Source organism: Symphalangus syndactylus, chromosome 20, assembly GCF_028878055.3.
Source record: "Symphalangus syndactylus isolate Jambi chromosome 20, NHGRI_mSymSyn1-v2.1_pri, whole genome shotgun sequence".
NCBI lineage: Eukaryota > Metazoa > Chordata > Mammalia > Primates > Hylobatidae > Symphalangus > Symphalangus syndactylus.
The window spans coordinates 41,857,419-41,877,674 of record NC_072442.2 but is presented as its reverse complement, the minus strand read 5'-3'; the positions used below and the strand labels follow the sequence as shown (position 1 = coordinate 41,877,674).

Sequence of the window (20,256 nt, the reverse complement as noted above, 5' to 3'; positions counted from 1 at the left end):
ATGGCAGACAGCTGTTGTCCTGGAAACACCACAGCCGTTCCAGCTGTGCCCACCATCACCACATACCCAATTAAAGGTGGCTTTCGACATGCTCTCTGTTTGCCTAGTTCCTGCCACAGCAGAACGTGGCAACTGGTCACATGCCAAGAAAGCTGTCAGCCATCCACTGGTGCCCCAAGTGGCTGTGATCCTGCTTCGTGTCAACCTACCTGCCTTCCAGCAACGTCTTGTGTGGGTTTTGTTTGCCAACCTATGTGCTCCCGCGCAGCCTGCTATCAGTCCGGCACTGGTCAGTCTCCTTGTCTGGTTAGCTCATGTCAGCCATCCTGCTTGGAATCTACTTGTTGTCAAGAAAAGTGCTGCGATGCCAGTCCCTGCCAGCAAAGCTCCGGCCAGCAACCTATCTGCATGTCTGGATCATGTCAGGCAGCTTGTGGCCAATCAGTCTGCTGTAATGCTGGATCCTGCCAGCCATCCTGCTCTGACGTGACCTCCTGTCCGGAAACTTCTCGCCTACCAACCATCTGTACAGCTAGTCCATGCCAACCAACTTGGTGCCAAGGAAGTTCATGTCAACCCGTCAGTGATGAAGGCCAGCCCTGTAAATCAACTTATTATCAACCCATCTGCTATATTTTCAAGCCTTGCCAATCAGCCCTCTACATGCCTGTTCCCTGCCAGCCATTGACTTGTGTGTTCAGTTCTTGCAATACTACTTGCTGTGTGCCTTCCCATTGCCAGCCACTTCACTGCCAACCAGCTCCTTCCACATGCTTCATCTACCAGCCAGTGGCTAACTGCCAGGCCCCTTGTTCTGCAAAGAACTGTTGCAAACCAGCTTCCTGTGACACTGTGATTTCTGGCCAACCAACTTGTGATGGACCCACTTCCCACAACCAGAGTGGCTGCAAATCAGCTTGCTGTGTGACAGGTTTAGGCACATCACCCAGTGGTGGCTCCAATTGCTTGCCGACTTCATGCCAACCCAGCTGTGAGTCCAGCTTCTGTAAGGCAACACTTTGTTAATGGAGCACTCTTCACACCTCCTCTTAGGGTCTGCGGCTGTCTATAAATGCATAGCCATCCCTGGGTGCCTGCCTCCCACCGAGTACAAATGCTGCCTGCTTTCCAACTTTACCCTGATCCCACCTCCACATTCTCTCCAAGTGCTGACCAGGGAACTTGTCTAGGCACGAAGAGATCCTTCTTAACCGAGAATAACCTTTCAGCAACCATGGACTACCACAGTGCTGCTTGCATTTCCTGATGATGTCAATTCATTTCACTTTAGCAGACCTCTCTTGTTTCTCTTTCTTGATGCTGCCTGCTTTTTCAGAAGACCCCTTTGCTGCCAGCTGCTAATAAAAATGTGACTGGTTAAGTATAATAAATAAGTATCTTGGAGTGCTTTTATTCCTACGCACACCCCTATGAAGATTTCCTTCAGGTCACATTTGAACACAATGAGCTTGAGTCATCTAAGTCAGTGGGTCTGCACTGATCTGCAAGGGTAGCTGGTGTCTAGGATTATAGATTCTCCAGCTGGACGAGAGTAAAGGCAAACAGTTCACTGGCTTCCAAAATTTTCACCACCAAGAGTCCTTTTGAGCTGAGTGGGCTCACTTTCCCCATAGTGAGTAGACAGGAAGCTAACAACAAAAATGGTTCTGGAAAGCCACAGATGAAAACAAACATGAGTTATTGGCCATGGAGAAGAGCTTAGGGTTAATTCATTTAAGATTTTTTTTTTTGATACGGAGTTTCACTCTTGCTGCCCAGGCTGGAGTGCAAGAGCGTGATCTCCAGCCACCACAACCTCTGCCTCCTGGGTTCAAGCGATTCTTCTGCCTGGGACACTGTGTCAGCTGGCTAAGGAGAAATATTCATAGGATCCCTCTGTATTATCATAGAGCAGGCAATGAAGTGTATACTTGTAGGTGAGCAGCAATAATTTGGTAAATAGCACACAAATCTTCATAGTTCACATTTTTCTGTCACTGATGTATACTTTGGATCTGTAGAGAGACAATTAATGGTTCTATCCCCAGTTTTAGAATCACAAGCGTGGTAGTCATGAAAGAAGGTTCTGGGTCAAAAAAAGAGGGGGATTGCCATAAGAACAAAATCTAGCACCTGAACATGGAAGGATGTAGGTGGAGAATTTCTACCCGCAGTTGAATTGACTAATGTCAGCATTGAATCTCTTCTTGAATTGAATTCAAGAAGCATTGAATCCCTAGATGTAGCTGGGCTTATCATTTCAACAGTTCAAGTAGCTAGATCTGTTCTAGTCTTCTGATGGGTATTTTCCTTTCATTTCTAACTATGTATGGGTATTGCCTTCAGTACCTTTTTTACCCACACATATGCACACACACATAGATGCATACACATACACTCACACACACACTCAGACACACATGCACACACACATACATATGCACACACACACTCACACACAGACACACACCACATTTCAACTTAGTTGTATGGCTGCACTTAAGGTTGATTTATTTGCTCCATAATTTACAATTGCCTATAAAACATGCCTAGGCAAACCTGAGTAAAGAGCACTAAAAGACTGATTTTAGCATTTTAGTCTTCCCCATCTAACTGGTCCAGCTAATATCACCCTCTTCTTCCCCCTTGCCGTTTGGATGACTCCTGTCCCAATTTAAATGGTTGGGCTTCTGTCCTTATGTCTTTATGACCAGTGCCCTGACTTTCTCCCAGATCAGGCCTTCTCCCTTATAAGGGACCTTAGGATCTGCTCATAAACTTATCTGATGCTCACTAGCTGAGCATCCCTTGTTCTCAATCACTGTGATTTGAGGTTCTCAGTAGTTAAATAGGTCTTGAAAATATGTGTGGGACATTCTAAAAAAAAACTTATAGATGAAGGAAAACTAACCAAAAGAGCCCTGGAATAATGAGACATTAAGATCCACACTACGTGTGCATAGGCTGAGCTGGGACCTGAGTGGAAGGGAGGGGCATGATGTCAGGCGTGGAGGGTGGGCTCTGTATAGAGATAACTTCCCCAGAAACTTGTAGCTTTTCCTATTCTGGTGCCTCAACATACCAAAGCCATGCCTTTTGCACTAATGAATGTGATCTTTTCTTTGTTTTTGCTTATGATGTTTTACTCCATCCCAGGGAAGAAGTTTTTGATGAAACGTTATGAGTTTTATTAAAATAAATTATTTATTTGGTTATTTATATGGAATGTAGGACTCACCCAATCCCCCTGCCTTTCTCTTTAAATCACTAGTTAGAAAGTATATTTGTATAGATGCAAAAAAAAAATCAGTGCATTAACCATTAGCATTCAAGTCAAAGCGTATCCTGTGGAAGGGTGATCAGGAATGTGGTAGAGGAGAACCACCATTCCATAAAGATGCTTCCCTGATGGTAATTCCTTTGCAGGGAGACTAAGACTTGCAGGTTGGCTAGGTGCCTGTTGGGTTCAACTAACTTTCCACTGAGAAAAACACTGATCAAAGGGTGCAGGGGACTTTCCATCTCTAGTTAGGAACTTTTCAGTGTGATCTCACTGGTCACTGAGGGACAAGAGTATGGGCGTTTGCCTTATGACCTGCTTGGAAATGCAACTCAGAGGAGGACTTCTATGGTGGTGGTGAGGAAAAAGCACTAGACCACGGCTCAAAGGAGAAGGCTTGAGTTGCAACCTGGCCACTTATTTACCGTATGGCCTTATGTAAGACCAGTGTGCTAATCTATAACACAAAGAAGTTAGTTTATTTTACCTCTGAGGGCTCATTTATTTACATGATCTTGTGAGTTTGTTGATGTGTTCTGTGAGGTTCTAAATATTCTCAAACTGATTAAGACTGAACCCTCTTGCACCTCTGGAACCGATGGGGAAGAGATTTGGAAGGACATCTTTTTAGTATGCCATAAAATAAGAAATGTGATTGACTAAATTATTTGCATCCGAGGTTCAAAAAGAAAATTAGAAACAAAAAAGGGGATGGGGGAGAGAGGGAACTTGGTATCACAAAGGAAGTGCCATGGCTGGAATGTCTCCCAGAAATGACGTTTTGGTGGACACCCTGTGAAAAACCTCTCTTGAGACATGAATGGAACTTCACAGAAGATGAATCCTTAAGTAAGCCTGTGAAAGAATTCTCAAAAGTATTATTTCTCAAAGATTTCAAAATTAAAATAACAATTACGTATTACTTTACAGGTATTAGATTTGCAAAAAATAGAGTGCTATATCAGAGCCCAGCAAACTTATTCTGTAAAGGGACAGATAGTACATAATTTAGGCTTTGTGGGGCACATGGACTCTGTTGCAACTACTGAATTTTGCCATTTTATCATTGCATTGTATCATTACATTTATAGGCAATATGTAAGCAAATGAGTGTGGCTGGGTTCTAACAAAACTTTGTAAAAACAGGCTGGGGCTTTATTTGGCTCATGGTGAAACGGGAAAAGTTTCCTTGTTCTCCTCGCAGGGCATGCAGTGGGGGCGTGGCTGGCTTCTTCCGTGCCCTGCTGCTCAAACTCCTAGGGGAAGCATGCAGATGGGCAGGCTTTGGGGCTCTGACCCCACGGCAGCGTCTAGGGGTGAGTGTTTACAGCTGAAGCCCCAGTGGGTGTGTGTACAGGGTACTCTTTCGGTTTAGCCTTCGTCCATAGATGTGTTGTGTTAGTTAGCTCAATTAGACCCTCCTGCCTTATTGCAAGGACAGAGGGCTTTCTCTATCCCAGGGTTTCCTGCCTTGGTGTACTGGAAGAATCGGATCACACGTGGGATCGGAGAATGAGTGCAAGGTTTTATTGAGTGGAAGTAGCTCTCAGCAGATGGTGGAGCCAGAAGGGGGATGGAGTGGGAAGGTGGTTTTCCCCTGGAGTTGGGCTGCTCAGCCAGGCTCCCCTCATCCCGCCCCCCACAAACTCTCCATGGTTCCCCCTGTCGATGGCCCGCCGGCTTGCTGGCATCTGCCGCTGCCTGTCGGTGTGCTCTTCCGCCGATTTGTTCCTCTCGGATGTCCAGCTGCCTATGTCTCTTCCCACCAGGCACAGGATGAGGGCGTGGTGGGCCAGGGTGGTTTTGGGAAATGCAACGTTTGGGCACAAAAACAGAAATGCCTGTTCTCATTCATTCAGAAATGCCTGTTCCCTAGGTCCGTGGGCACAGTAGGGGTGGAGTCCTCGCCAGGGACCCACGCTTCTTCCAGCACTTCCCTGCCCCACTCCCATATCAATGGGCCATAGTTTTCTGACTCCTGTGCTGTATAATGCTAAGTGTTGATGGGAGTGGGAATTTACAGGAATTTTCCTGCATTGCTAATGGGATTGTTGGCTTGTTTGGCCACTCTAAAGAACAATCTGAAACTATTTATGTAAATTATGTAAGTGATGCTCCGTGATCCAGCAATCCTACACCTCAGTGTGTATTTCCAGAAAATTCTCGCACAGGTCCTCAGGGAGGTGTACATGTGGATGTTCACTGTAGCATCCCTATGGTGGCAAAAACGTCAAAGGAAAGCTGGTGTCCACCACTGTGAAAGTGGGTAGGCAACTTGGTGATCCCCTTCATGGAGTATTATGCAGGAATTAGTAACAGTAGATTACATATACACAGTGTAGCATAGATGGATTTTTAAAAATTCTGCTTAATGACAAACCAGAATGAGATATATTACTGATTGCTATTTACATAAAGTATATGTGTACTAAATAATACTTTATAAGGATATATACAAATCCATTAAATAAATTTAATATGTATTGAACATACATGAGACAGAATAGCATAGTGGCCTATAGGAAAAGAAGGGAGTAAAGGGAGAAGAAGAAGTAAATTAACTGATTTATAAGTACATAAAAAATAAAAAAGAGAGGGACCATGCAAAAATCACAGATGATGATAATTCAGTTATTTACAACTAAGGTCCCAAAAGAAAATTTTTTTAAAAAGGAAGAAGGAGAGAGAGGGAACTTGACACCACAAAGGAATTACCGTGGATAGAATGTCTTCCAGAAATGACATTTTGATGGACACCCTGTTCAAATTCTCTCTCCCACATCTTCCACGGAGATTTCCGTCATGCTAGAGGAAGATTATGGCTCTGGGAAGCAGATGCACCTCATTTCATGTTGCATAGACTTTTCAACAATGTTTCTTACAAAAGGATGCAGACATTGTTTAAGGAGTTATATTAACTTTAATAATTCATTTATTGATACCAGGATTCTAGAGACACCTGAAACTTCAAATTTCATTTTATAATAGTTTTTTTGGACCCATCTAAGTCTATCTCATAGTTTTTGTTGTTCCAGTGACAGATTTCTCAGTCTTATAGGCAAATGTGTTTACTGGCCATCTGCCAGCATGCAAACTTCACATTCTAAACATGTCAAATGTGAAACATGGGTTGGGAAGCTTTGTGTCTTTAACCACGCTTGGCACCAGTTTAAATGACATAGCATGTATTTTCTCCTTTTAAGTTTGCTAGATCTTGTCCATAAAACATCTGAATCTCCTCTAATAAGCAATGTTCTGCCAAGCCTGAGCATGCAACTAAATCTTTCTTTACACTTATGTTCAGGGAGGGGAACAATTTTAAAAATACAAGAAAATTTTGAGAAAAATATTACAAGAACCTGCCTCCCCAAATTGGCATTTTCTTACTTCTGCTTTGAATCTTTAAAAAATTAATTGAAATGAAACATTATACTTGTAAAGTTGAAGTCCCGTCTTGAGTCTCATTTTCCCTTTTTTCATCTCGGATATAACTTGGGTCATAATTTTATTGTATATTCTCCCAGTCACTTAATTTATATAAAAATATAAACATCTTATATTTATAAAGTATTTAAACAAGATCTAATATGAAGGGTTGCAGATTTAAGAATTTTCATATGTGATGTAAAATTATGCAATTTACTTTTTAAATTTCATTATTGCTTTTAAGAACTATGCATTTTGATACATGGACCTGTTTCATTATATTAGTTACCTATTGTTGCATAACAATTGTCTCAAAACTTAGTGGCCGAAACAACAAATGTTTATTATCTCATTGTTTCTGTGGGTTAGAAAACTAGATGTGGCTTAGCTAGATACCTACAGCTTGGGGTCTTTTATGAGATGGTTGGTGAGGTATTGGCTGGGGCTGCGGTCATCTCATGGCTCAACTAGGGAAGGATTCACTTCCAAGCTCACTTATGTGGACGCTGGAAGGCCAGTGGTTCGCACCAACTGTTAGCCAGAGATATCAGTTCATTGCCTCATGGGCTTCTCCATACTCTGACTGATTGTCCTCATGGCACAGCATCTGGATTCTCCCAGAGGAAGTGAAGAGAAAGGTGAGAATTGAACAATGAGAACCTTGGACACAGGAAGGGGAACATCACACACCAGGGCCTGTCATGGGGTGGGGGGAGAGGGGAGGGATAGCGTTAGGAGATATACCTAATGTAAATGATGAGTTAATGGGTGCAGCACACCAACATGGCACGTGTATACATATGTAACAAACCTGCCTGTTGTGCACATGTACCCTAGAACTTAAAGTATTATATATATAATATATATATATATATATTTTATATATATATGTAAAAGTCATAGTCCCTTTACAGCCTAACCTTATGACATGGTTTGGCTGTGTCCTCACCCAAATCTCATCTTGAAATGTAACTCCCACAATTCCCATGTGTCATGGGAGGAAACCAGTGGGAGGTGATTGAATTATGGGGGTGGGTCTTTCCTGCACTGTTCTTGTGATAGTGAATGAGTCTCACAAGATCTGATGGTTTTAAAAAGGGGAGTTTCCCTGAACCAGCTCTCTTCTCTTGTCTGCCACCATGTGAGACATGCCTCTGTTCAAGCTGGCAATTTGTTTGTATATATAATTTTTAGAAAAAATTTGTGGTTCTCCTGTGAATCTCTTGGAGTTTACTCTATTAGACAAAAGTTACTACCACAAATCATCTAAACACTTGGACCCCTGATGTAATAGCTGAGGACAATGCCCTTAAGTTTCCTAGAAGCCTCTTTGATTTATCTGAGGCTGTGAGGTTCTCACTTAATATCTTTATTTTATTTTTATTTTTTGGAGACAGAGTCTTGCTCTGTCACCCAGGCTGGAGTGCAGTGGCAGCGACCTCGGCTCACTGCAACCTCCGCCTCCTGGTTTCAAGCAATTCTCCTGCCTCAGCCTACCGAGTAGCTGGGGGTACAGGCGCCCACCACCACGCCCGGCTAATTTTTGTATTTTTAGTAGAGAGGGGATTTCACCATATTGGCCAGGTTGGTCTCGATCTCCTGATCTTGTGATCCACCCGCCTCGGCCTCTCAAAGTGCTGGGATTACAGGTGTGAGCCACTGTGCCCGGCCTCACTTAATATCTTTAGAGGGGCTTTTGTATGTACTTGTTCCCAATTTTTCATTCTTGAAATGAAAATTATTTTCTAATTTTTGACTTTCTCAGATCTTAACAAAAAATCTTATAGTCACATATTAGCTTTATCTTTAGGGCATGATTTCTGGTATATCTGAAATCTGGTATGTCTTCAATTTGATATTTGCTTAGAAGTCATTTTTAAATTTTAGCATTATTTGCCATTGGAGAGGCTGAGAATTTTCAAAACAAACAATACTGTCCTTTTTTTTTTAATCAGCCCTTCTCTCAATTTATCTTTCTCTGCTCACATTTTATTATAATCAGCAAGAAGAAATCAAAGAACACCTTCAAGACTTTAGTTGGAAATTTCCTTAGTTAGATCACTCAGTTCATCAGGAACTTTTCTACTTTTGCCTCAAAACTGCAGGTGACAGAGTACTTTCTGCCACTGCATAGCAAGAATTTTCCTCTCTCCAGTTTCCAATATGCTCGTGGATTCTGTTGGTCAGGAATTCAGACAGTGTACAGCAGGGAGAGCTTGTCTACAATCTGAGATGTCTTGGACTTCGGTTGGAAATACCCAAATGCCTATGGGCTAGAATCACCTGGAGGCTTTCTATGTAGGGACAAGTTTCCCCAAATCTAAGAATACATTTTTTTTTCCTCTGGGGTTTAAAATATATCAGTTTTGCAACAATTCCTATCTTTGAGAAGGAAACATCCTTTCCTTATTACTGTATATGGTATTCCCTTTAGCTCTGAAGGATGGTTTGGCAGGAAGTTGTTGACTAAGTGTAATAAATCTTATGGAAAGAAATACTCCGGTTAGTTTCTCATCTGGTTCCATTTTTGTGATGATGAGGATCAGGAAATTATTCTGGTAGTGAGTGACTGGGATGGAGGAAGGGGAAAACTCATGGCTGGAGAAGAGGTCAAGGAAACGAGAGATCAAGAAGTTGGATGAATTATCCTCATGGAAGTTGAATTCACTAAAAAAAAAAAAAAAAAAAGAGACAGGCCTAGAGGAGAAAAGAAAGACAGTGACCCACAAACAAATGCGTGGAATTGCCTGGAAACTGATGAAAACAGCCAATGGGAAGGATAATGGCAGTTAAATCGGATGGTGTAAACTTTGAAATCAACTAAAGTCAAGAATGGCTTTGGTAGTGGCAAAACCACTTTGAGACGTAGGTTTCCTACTCTGACGGGTACCTTGGTTAAAATTCAGGACAATGGTTAGAACTTGTATGATCATTGCTTTCATAAGTCCTTTTTTTTTTTTCTTTTGAGACAGAGTCTCACTCTGTCACCCAGGCTGGAGTGCAATGGTGCAATCTTGGCTTGCTGCAGCCTCCGCCTCCTGGGTTCAAGCAATTCTGCAGCCGCAGCCTCAGCCTCCCAAGTAGCTGGGATTACAAGCGCATGCCACCACACCTGGCTAATTTTTGTATTTTTACTAGAGATGGGATTTCACCATGTTGGCCAAGGCTGGTCTCAAACTCCTGACCTCAAGTGGTCTGCCCGCCTCAGCCTCCCAAAGTGCTGGGATTGCAGGCATGAGACACACCTCCATAAATCCTTAATGACTTAAGGAATCTTGCATATCAGTTGATCAAATTACCCATTTATTTACGCAACCATTCTGTGACATCCCTATTAGCTTTTTTGAGTCTGTGTTTTCCTGTCTCCAGAGAATAGGGCACCCAACTTCCCAAGAAAGCATGTGTCTCTCTAGTCAGCTCCAGGAATGACTTTTCACTTATTTTTGCCTAAATCGGTGGTCTTGTTTCTTGACCCTATAAGGCCACACAGGACACATCTAATCCATCTTCTGCAGACAGGTATTGCTATGTTTACAGACACTAAGTCTTTCCCTTCCCCTAAAGATCTTCTTTTCTCTGGGATAATTATCACTGGATACCATCATTTTTCATTATGTGACTTGAATTCCAGTCCTATTCTCAGGATAGTTGCTCTACTTGGAAGACTTTCCAATTATTCAATATTCCTTTAAAAGGGGCATGGTCAGAGCCTAACTCATGATCGAATTATCTGTTAACCAGTACAGGATAGGGAATAGCCATCCTCTTCTTTTGAGCATAGTCCATATTTTCCGGGTCATGTCTGCCTGATGATATAATTAAATACTATTCTTTTGTTTGTTTGTTTGTTTGTTTGTTTTTGAGACAGAGTCTCGCTCTGTCTCCCATGCTGGAGTGCAGTGGCGTGATCTCGGCTTACTGCAAGTTCTGCCTCCCAGGTTCACGCTATTCTCCTGCCTTAGCCTCCCGAGCAGCTGGGACTACAGGTGCCCGCCACCACAGCTGGCTAATTTTTTGTATTTTTAGTAGAGACGGGGTTTCTCCGTGTTAGCCAGGATGGTCTCGATCTCCTGAACTCATGATCTGCCCGCCTCAGCCTCCAAAGTGCTGGGATTAGAGATCTCCGCCCTGAAGAGGAAATGTGCTGGTATTTGAATGTCTAAGTCCCTATTTAGTGAGGTGGCATTTGTCCTCCTGTAGGAGCTACCTCTACCACTGCTCAAAGGTTTTCTGGTCCCTGTATTGATATCCTCTGTTCCTGCTTTTTTTTTTTTTTTTTTTTTTTTGACAGAATTTTGCTCTTGTTGCCCAGCCTGGAGTGCAATGGTGCGATCTTGGCTCATTGCAACTTCCACCTCCCAGGTTCAAGCGATTCTCCTGCCTCAGCCTCCCGGGTAGCTGGGACTATAGGCATCCACCACCATGCCCGGCTAATTTTTGTATTTGCAGTAGAGACAGGGTTTCACCATGTTGGCCAGGCTGGTCTCAAACTCCTGACCTCAGGTGATCCTGCCCACCTCAGCCTCCCAAAGTGTTGGGATTACAGACGTGAACCCCCGCGCCTGGTATATTCCTGCTTTTGAATGCCTGTTTCTAAGTTCAGATTTCTACTCCAGCCATAATGATGTCCTGACTGCCACTGCCTGGAAGAGGGAGTTCTTCAGGTTCAGGTTTAATATCAACTTGCTTGTTAGTTTGAGTCCAAGTTAACAATACTGTCTCCTCCTAGCAACCTCCAGATGCTCTGAATATCTGCAGAAAAGACTGTCCAGTGAGTCTGCCCCAAACTGTCTGCCTATCTCCCCCTCTAGCCCATCTCTTACCCAGGGTCTCAGTTTGAATTTAGGATCAAGTGCTTATTATTATTGGAAAAAGTAAGACGGTGACATTAGAATAAAACATGTCTTGGCAAATTGTCCCTGAATCGAATCCACATTTCTGCAATCTTTTCATAAGCTATGATGAGAGTCCTTTTGAAATGCTCTGCTGAAATTCATTTTGTACTGAATTTCGTTTATCAATGAATCTAGCAAAAATAAAAAGTTATTTTACACGGATTGGTCTAAGTGGTACCATGTTTTATTTTTTGGCATTCACAAAAGATCATCTGAACAATTTATTCTAAAGTCTTTTTCTAGGATAAGATCAAGCTGATTGGTGTATGGTTTGCAGAAACTTGAAAAATCGGGATGGTCTTTGCTTGTCTCAGCACGTTGAGTAGCTCTTGTTCTCTAAGATTCCTGAAATATCAATATGTGGTTTATTTCCAGCCTCTAACTGCTCTGGGACCTAATGTGCGCAGCATGCAGTGACATGAATTTATTTAGGGAATCTAAGCATTTGCAAAATTGATTTGTCCTTATCAATGTTTAGTCATTTTTCCAATTCAATTATTTCCTATTGTCTGAAAAAATAGACACCAAATAAGAGTATTTCTAGCATAAACTTCACTTTCTTTGTGCCATACGCCACTGGGAGATCTCAGATCTCTCAATCCCTGCTCTCAGCCTGAAATAAGGAGGCCAGTTTCCTTTTATAAGCCCGCATTTTCCTTGCCAGATACTGACATGTTTACAGTTCATGGATCGTGAATTGGATGAAGGGTGGATACAAATGCATGATACAAAAAAAATGCAGCATCACACTGAGGAGCTTACTTCATATTAAACTTTTTTTAGTGCTTATAGCTCTCTTCATTCAGATCAAAAGGAATTAAAATCTCTGTCACTCTTGTAAGTTTTCTCATTTTAGTTCAGAAGGAAACATTTCAATTTTTCTTTTGTTATAAAAGTAACCTGTGCTTGAGGGGGAAAACAATGTAGGAAAAATAAAAAAGGGAAGTCCTAGTTTCCAAACACCCCATCCACATCCCCCTCCCCAGGGACAAACTATTGATTACTGCTTATTATGCCCTAATCTTGGTTTTCTCTTTCTCTTTACAGATGGTTGGTTACTATTCTCATTAGAAAGACTAAAGAAAAGGCTGGGCGCAGTGGCTCAAGCTTGTAATTCCAGCACTTTGGGAGGCTGAGGTGGGTGGATCATCTAAGGTCAGGAGTTCAAGACCAGCCTGCCCCATGTGATGAAACTCTGTCTCTACTAAAAATGAAAGAAAAAAAAAGAAAGAAAGAAAAGAAAGAAAGAAACCGGGCATGGTGGGCACCTGTAATCCCAGCTACTTGGGAGGCTAAGGCAGGAGAATTGCTTGAACCCAGGAGGTGGAGGTTGAGGTGAGCCAAGATTGCATCATTGCACTCCAGCCTTCGCAACAGGAGCGAAACTCTATTAAAAAAAAAAAAAAGACTAAAGAAAAATAAGAGGAGCGTTGATTTCTATATCGCAAGCACAGTACAAGATTATCAGTACAAAGCAATAGACCTTTTCCTGTTTAATGGCATACTCACTCTGTTTACAACCATTTCCTTAAAAAACACATTTCCACCATGTTTTCTGCTGTTTTTTTTTTTTTTTTTCCCAACCAAAAAGCATCTGGTGCTTCTTTTATTCTTCTCATGGACTCCTACCATCCCTGTTTAATGCCTTGTTCACAAATCTTTCTTCCTAAGGCTAAACTTTTGAAATCGTAGATATGCAGTTATTTTTGATCTACAAAAATGGAAATTTCGTATGGCTCAAACTTGTATTCTCTACTTGGCCTTTTTTTTTTTTTTAAGTAAAGATGGGGTTTCATCATGTTGGCCAGGCTGGTTTTGAACTCCTGACCTCAAGTGATCTGCCTGCCTCACCCTCCCAAAGTGCTGGGATTACAGGCATGAGCCACCACGCCTGGCCTACTTGGCCTTTTTCAATCAAATCCCAGTACACAGCTCCGTAAAAGTCCCTCTGGCATCTTTATAGTATACTGAAAAGTATTTTAAAAGGCCTTAGGATACTAATCACACACAGTAAAGTATTTTAAAAAGAATTAAGTCAACTTAAGCCGTCTTGTCTCCCAGTGTCTATTAGAATGAAATTTCCCTGTCATTTTCCTGATTGTTTCCGTATCTATTTAATAACTAGGGTACACGTCAGACTTGTCCTGAGAAGTTCCATTCCTGAGGAAAAACTATCCATTGATTGTCTTATATTGGAAATCTCAAATGTGGGATTCGTATAATGGGCTTTGATAAAGGATATTAAGGAGCAAATTTAAGGCAGCCTCGTAAAGGTCAACTTGGAAACTAAATATCAGTAGGGAGTTATCTCAGTGGCTATAAGTTAGGACAATAGAATAAAAACTGATATTTGAGACATAAAAATGGCCCAAAAAGATGGGAGTAATGAGCCCATGAGTCCCCAGTATAACATGAAACTTGCCGATCTGCGTGGTGTACGGCATTTGGTGTTACTCACGTTGGTCTCATCAATTTACCCACCTAAATAAATTCATCTTACAACAAACAGTTCTATAACATCTAGAAGTAAGTTCCCTCCTGTAGCCCACTTCATCAGAAACTTCTTGGCAACACCTGAACCTGGCTGGAACTGGAAAAATATTTGATGGTAGTGATTTCCTGATAAATAGTCCAGACCTGTTGCAAACAAAATCAAAGTATTGCTCTTTTTAGACAGAGTCTTGCTCTGTCACACAGGCTGGAGTGCAGTGGCTTGATTTTGGCTCACTGCAACCTTTGCCTCCTGGGTTCAAGTGATTCTCCTGCCTCAGCCTCCCAAGTAGCTGAGATTACAGGTGCGTGTCACCACACCCCACTAATTTTTTGTATTTTTAATAAAGATGGGGTTTCACCACATTGATCAGGCTGGTTTTGAACTCCTGACCTCAAGTGATTCACCTACCTCGGCCTCCTAAAGTGCTAGGATTACAGGTGTAAGCCACTGTGCCTGGTTAAAGGGTTGCTGTTTAAATAAACTATTTGCTTGTGTTCTAAGTCAGCATGGATGGGATCCATAGATCTGTCCCAAAGTCTTAAAAATTAGTCTCTTGACTTAGTGGCATGGGAATAGATGTGAAAAAACTTTGTTTTTTAAAAAATATTAATTAATTAATTAATTTTTGAGACAAAGTCTCGCTCTTTCACCCAGGCTGGAGTGCAGTGGCACGATCTCAGCTCACTGCAACCTCCGCCTCCCAGGTTCAAGTGATTTTCGTGCCTGAGCCTCCCGAGTAGCTGGGAATACAGGTGCACACCACCAAGCCTGGCTAATTTTGTATTTTTAGTAGAGATGGGTTTTGCCATGTTGGCCAGGCTGGTCTCCAACTCCTGACCTCAAATGGTCCTCCCCCCTTGGCTTCTCAAAGTGCTGGGATTACAGGCGTGAGCCACTGTGCCCGGCCAAAATGGGAAAAAGCTTTGTAAAATATAAAATATCCTTTCAATCTAAGAGCTTATGAAGGATATACTGCACACATAATCTAGGTCACGAAAGGATATGCAAGATGAATGTAGATTACTAGGTGATAAATTGGTAAATGCCTTAGTTGCAAAGAAGATAATTCAAATTATAAATACAATGAAGAAATGTGCAGGAAAGATATTTAAGAGGTGGCAAAATTAACCAGTTATTAATACAATCAGCAGAGGTGGTGGACAGGGATGGTGAATCTCATGCATGTCCAATTTCTAGTGATACTCATTAGTTAAATCCAAACCCTCACTAGTGGCCATGAAGTCCAATATTTCTTTAAAAAGGCAGTAAGGACCAATGAAGATTTTTTTCCTTGCCCATAGTTTAGTTGAGCTTCTGAACCTTCTGATAGGCCCATGTGCGCACTTCCTTGTAAAATCCAGTTTTGTAAAATTTTAGCAAAGAGCCCTGCTAAATAGATTTAGCAAGAACTCCCCATCCTCGATATCTAATCACCCTTAACAGCGGATCAGATCTCTCATCTGCCACAATTCTCCAAGTGATATTTGATCACCCTCGCCTGTCTTCAGCAAGAGCACTTTTAGGTCAGTTTAGCCAAAATTTCCCTACTGGTGATGCTTCCTCTCAGTAATTTTCCATCCACTGACCGCCACCCTGCTCCTTGGCTGTAAATTCTCACTTGCCCATGCTATATTAGGAGATGAATCCAATCTCTGTCTCCCACTGCAAGACCCTGTTATGGTGGTTCCTTTGTTTGCTGCAATGTTCCTGAATAAAGTCTCCCTTACCAGGCTTTCACAAGTGCCATTGAATAATTTTTTTTAACAAGACTATGATGAATTTTTAAAAGCCAAATCCCTATTGTTTCCCTGATAACATATTATTTCACCAGAAAAATAAATATAAGAAGTTAATTTTAAATGTGTCTTAAACCATCAGAAAAGAGCTTAACCTTATTAAACTGAGCTACTAGGAAAGAGGAGAAAAGAAGAAGAGTGGAAAGCACCGGTTATTCAGTGCAAGCATGTCCGACTGTCACCAATAAGCTAGCTGTACCTGTCTTAGGACAGAGCTATATGAAGGAAGTTAATATTTACCAGTTAAAAGCAAAATGAAAGAGGAAAACAGTGATTCAGCACTAAACAGAATTAAGAGTCAGTCATTTGAAATATAGAAAACCCTAGAAATACCATTACAAACAACAACAATAACAATAAACCCCCTATTGTATAATAAATTGTGCAATAGGTAAGAGATAGATTGTTTAAAGTCTTCTTGGAGGTTGTAAGTTATTTTCAGGGCCAAAAAGTAAAAAACTGCTCTTGCAATTTAAGTTCTGGTATATATTTTGCAAATGCTGGCATGCTCAATGCTTCCTGAAGGAGAGGGAGCTATCCTTATTTTGATCAGTTTAGATTGAATGAAAATTTTCTCTGATGCTGATATAGATCCAGTCTCCCAAATTTTAGGTTCCCCACAATTCTTCAGACATCACCAGTAAGAGTTCAATGTTCTTGGCCAGGTGCAGTGGCTCACACCCATAATCCCAGCACTTTGGGAGGCCAATGTGGGTAGATCATGAGGTCAAGAGATGAGACCATCCTGGCCAAGATGGTGAAACATGGGCATGGTGGCACGCACCTGTAATCCCAGCTACTCAGGAGGCTGAGGCAGGAGAATTGCTTGAAACTTGGAGGTGGAGGTTGCAGTGAGCCGAGATCACACCACTGCACTCCAGCCTGGTGACAGAGTGAGACTTATCTCAAAAAAAAAAAAAAAGAGCTCAATGTTCAATGTTCTCACTTGGAAGATGTCTCAGTATCTGAGAAGTATTTGTCCGAGGTCAGGAAACTAAAACTCATTTAAAGAAACTAAATTCTCTCCTATGCTGTTTACATCCATTTGGGGCCACTATTCCCCTTTCCAGTTGTCCTTCTACACAATTCTGTTCAAATATGATTCTTGAATATATAATATTGAGAAGTCCTCTTTTCTTATGTCTTCATCATAATTTTACTAGTAGATCTTAAATGAAATCCTTTATATTCTTATCATCACCTATTTGTGTAGGAACGATTCTTTCATAGTGGACTTAACGTTGGTCTTAGTGAGTGCTTTGTTTTATATATTAAGTATACTTATGCTTTGCTGTATTTATTACTATTGGGCACTTAAAGGGGAATGCTTGGAAAGAACTGGGTTGATTTTGCTAGGAATCAACCTTAAAGGGTAGAAGATTATTGAAATTTGACCCTTTCCGTCTTAATCTTTGTTCCAAGCAGGAATCTGACTGGGGCTGAAGAGCCTGGTTTTTACCTCGTCCTTATCTTGCATAAGGAATGCTTTTGTTTAGAAAGAGGATCTGAAGGTTTTCTGGTCTGGGACAGGTCACAACCACCGTGGAACACAGTGATATTAAAGGATGGATAAGGCTTGCATTCTCTCCTTAGTGAGTTTATACAATCTTTCCATTTTAGGCTTTCTTGATTTATATTCTAGAATTATGTCTATATTTGTTTATTTAAGTGGGAATCATTTTAATTTTATTTCTGATTTTTAATCCTATATTTTCTACATAAATTACCTCCAAACCTACAATGTAATTAAATTTATCCCAGCATTTGATCTTAGAATATAGCATTCATTCTTGTTTCCTGCATATTCACAAGAAAAATCCCAAGCTGTGTTATCTGAACCATGTGTCAGAAGAGGTTCCAGGGAGAAGGTTTCCAGTGATGAAAGAGCCGAGTTTTCCCTACTTTGAATGTAGGAAACACAGGCTGGTTTTTCTGAAATTAATCCCTGTTCTTTCCATAACAATATTACATTGCACTAGAGGGCCTAACCTAGGGATTGTCTTTTATGTGTAATTCAAATTCTAAGAAGAATAAATTCACTATAGTCCAATCACCACTATAACTCACAGCAGGGAGGAAGGAAGAAATATGTGGTGTGTCACTCATAACAAGTTGGTGATGTTAGATTATAATCAGATGAACAAAGACACACATAAAATCATAAGAGTCAGCCCAACACTCTGATGACAATTCTACCTTATCATTATGATGACAACTCTGTATCACACAGTAATCTTTTTTTAAAGACTTTGTGAGATAAGAGAGAAAGATAAACAAAGCCCAAGTTATCCTGACATGCAATAGAAATATTACAAATAGTCAACAGATATGATGGTAGGCATGAACTAAACCAAACATAAACTTCATCGTGGATGCTCACCATGCAATGGTGTGAATGAGAATGCATTGATACAGTGAGATATCATCCAAGACTTGGAACATATGTTCAAAATGATCAAAACCAAATTATGTAGCGTCACCTTAAAAAGATGTATGTATTCAAAGTCTGAGGAATTGATTCAAGTCTAATTGAAGATGTAAAAATGTGAGACTTAAATTAGAGTATTGTTGAACCATGGAAAATTAGGGGTAAGGCAAGTGCTGGGGCGAATGTTGGCAGTGCCCCACCAGGCAACTGCCCACAGGAGAGGGACTATGAATTTTCAATTTCCACTGGTGAGAACTATTGTGAAATGAACATGTCAAATGCCATTCAACATTTAGTTTATATAACTTCCTGTCTGATTCCTTACTCATGTGGTGGTTCAGAAGTTCCTTTTACTTGATTCTTCTCTAATTTAATAAATAGGCATCCTTGCTTTTTGGGCTTGGCTAACAGGAGTCTGCTCTAAGATGTGGCTTAGCCCTTAGAATGTAAGTAAAATCGGGTCTCTGAGTCTGCAAGGCTAAAGGCCAGACCCAGATACATTTATCAAGGTTGTGAATTCTACCTTGCATGCGTTTGGGGAGACAGTCCTTATTTTTTTTTATCTCCAAGGGAATGCCAATTATCATGACAGTGTGTGTGCTTTCTTTAAAGCATTATGTATGTGAATGCTTATGGAGTTCAGAGAATAACAACCTGTTAGCAATTAATTAATCAAATAATGATGGGGCAAGACAGAGTGTTTAAGGACCTCAAAGAATCTCAGGCATGGAAGGAATCCTAATAAACTTCCTGGCATGTGTTGCCAGATCCAATGCTTAAGTGTCAGTAAATGGAAATTCATACACCCGGGGTGGTCTGTTCCATTCCTAGGAAGATATTTTAAAGAGATTTTAGAGAGTTTCTGTACTCACTCTAGACCCCCTGAACTTTTTCCTCATTAGAAGCATCTGTGACTATGCGATCAGAATGGCTTTTCTGAGCGCTTCCCTACCCTTTAGCTCCATCCTCTATTCCAGTGTCCTTTGCCGGAAAATCACATTCATGTTCCCGTAAATATGACAATTATCTTCCCGCTCTGTAGTATGCAGTTCCAGCCAAGCAAACATTTCCTTGTCTTGCTATCAAAAATTTTTAGGTGGTCCTTTTGCAGCAAGTTTATCACCACTAACCTTTGCTTACCAAGTCCTTCTCATTGTTAAAATCTAGATCAAGGTGGTTTATCTGGATGCCTAAGAGCCTTCTGCTCAATTTTAGTGATTCTGAGGTCCCCACAAAATAGCTAGATTTTTGGATGTTCCTTCATCCCTTCTCCTCCCATGTGTACTGGTTTTGTGATCTGCATTTGCAATGTATCATCAATTTCCTGTGTTTGGCCAGGAAGACTGTAGTATGTCCACACAAGGAGAGCTCATGTGTTCATCTTTCCTTCTTTGTTCATGCACAGGTTTTCCACTGTGGAAGAAGGCAGGAAAGTCTGGGCCATGAGGATTGAAATCACATAGATGAGTATTTGCATCATGCCTGTTCTGCTACCTACTAGCTGCAGGCTTTGAGTACTTAAAATATTCCAACCATGTTTTATTGTTTCTGCATTTACATTTTTGGGGAATTTTTGTACCTGAATTCTTTCAGTATCACCCCTGTTGTTCTACATGGTAAATTGATTCATGGGTTCAAAATGGAAGTTTTTTATTTCTTTCCCTCTCTGATTTGTTGCTAAGATACAATTCTGCTAGACAGTCGTCAAGAACCACCCTTCCTATATCATTAATAATATAGGCTCACCTTCCTTGCTTCTACTTCTACTGTATAAATTTTGTCTCTTGTTTTTCTTCAGAAGCACAATAAAGGTGAGGATGTTGAATGTCTTGTTCACTTCTATAATCACAGCACCTGGCACAGTACTTAACACACAGTAAGTGCTCAATAAATCTTGTTTAAATAAAGGATTGTTTTAATATCCAGAGGTAAGTCTT

At 41.0% G+C, this 20,256-nt stretch overlaps 1 protein-coding gene across 1 annotated transcript; it reads left to right on the top strand.

Moving 5' to 3' along the window:
* KRTAP29-1 (keratin associated like protein 29-1) lies at positions 1–1,026 on the top strand. The gene has a single exon (XM_055256582.2). The coding sequence runs from the start codon at positions 1–3 to the stop codon at positions 1,024–1,026; it is 1,026 nt and encodes a 341-aa protein (XP_055112557.2).
* Positions 1,027–20,256: the final 19,230 nt, after the last annotated feature.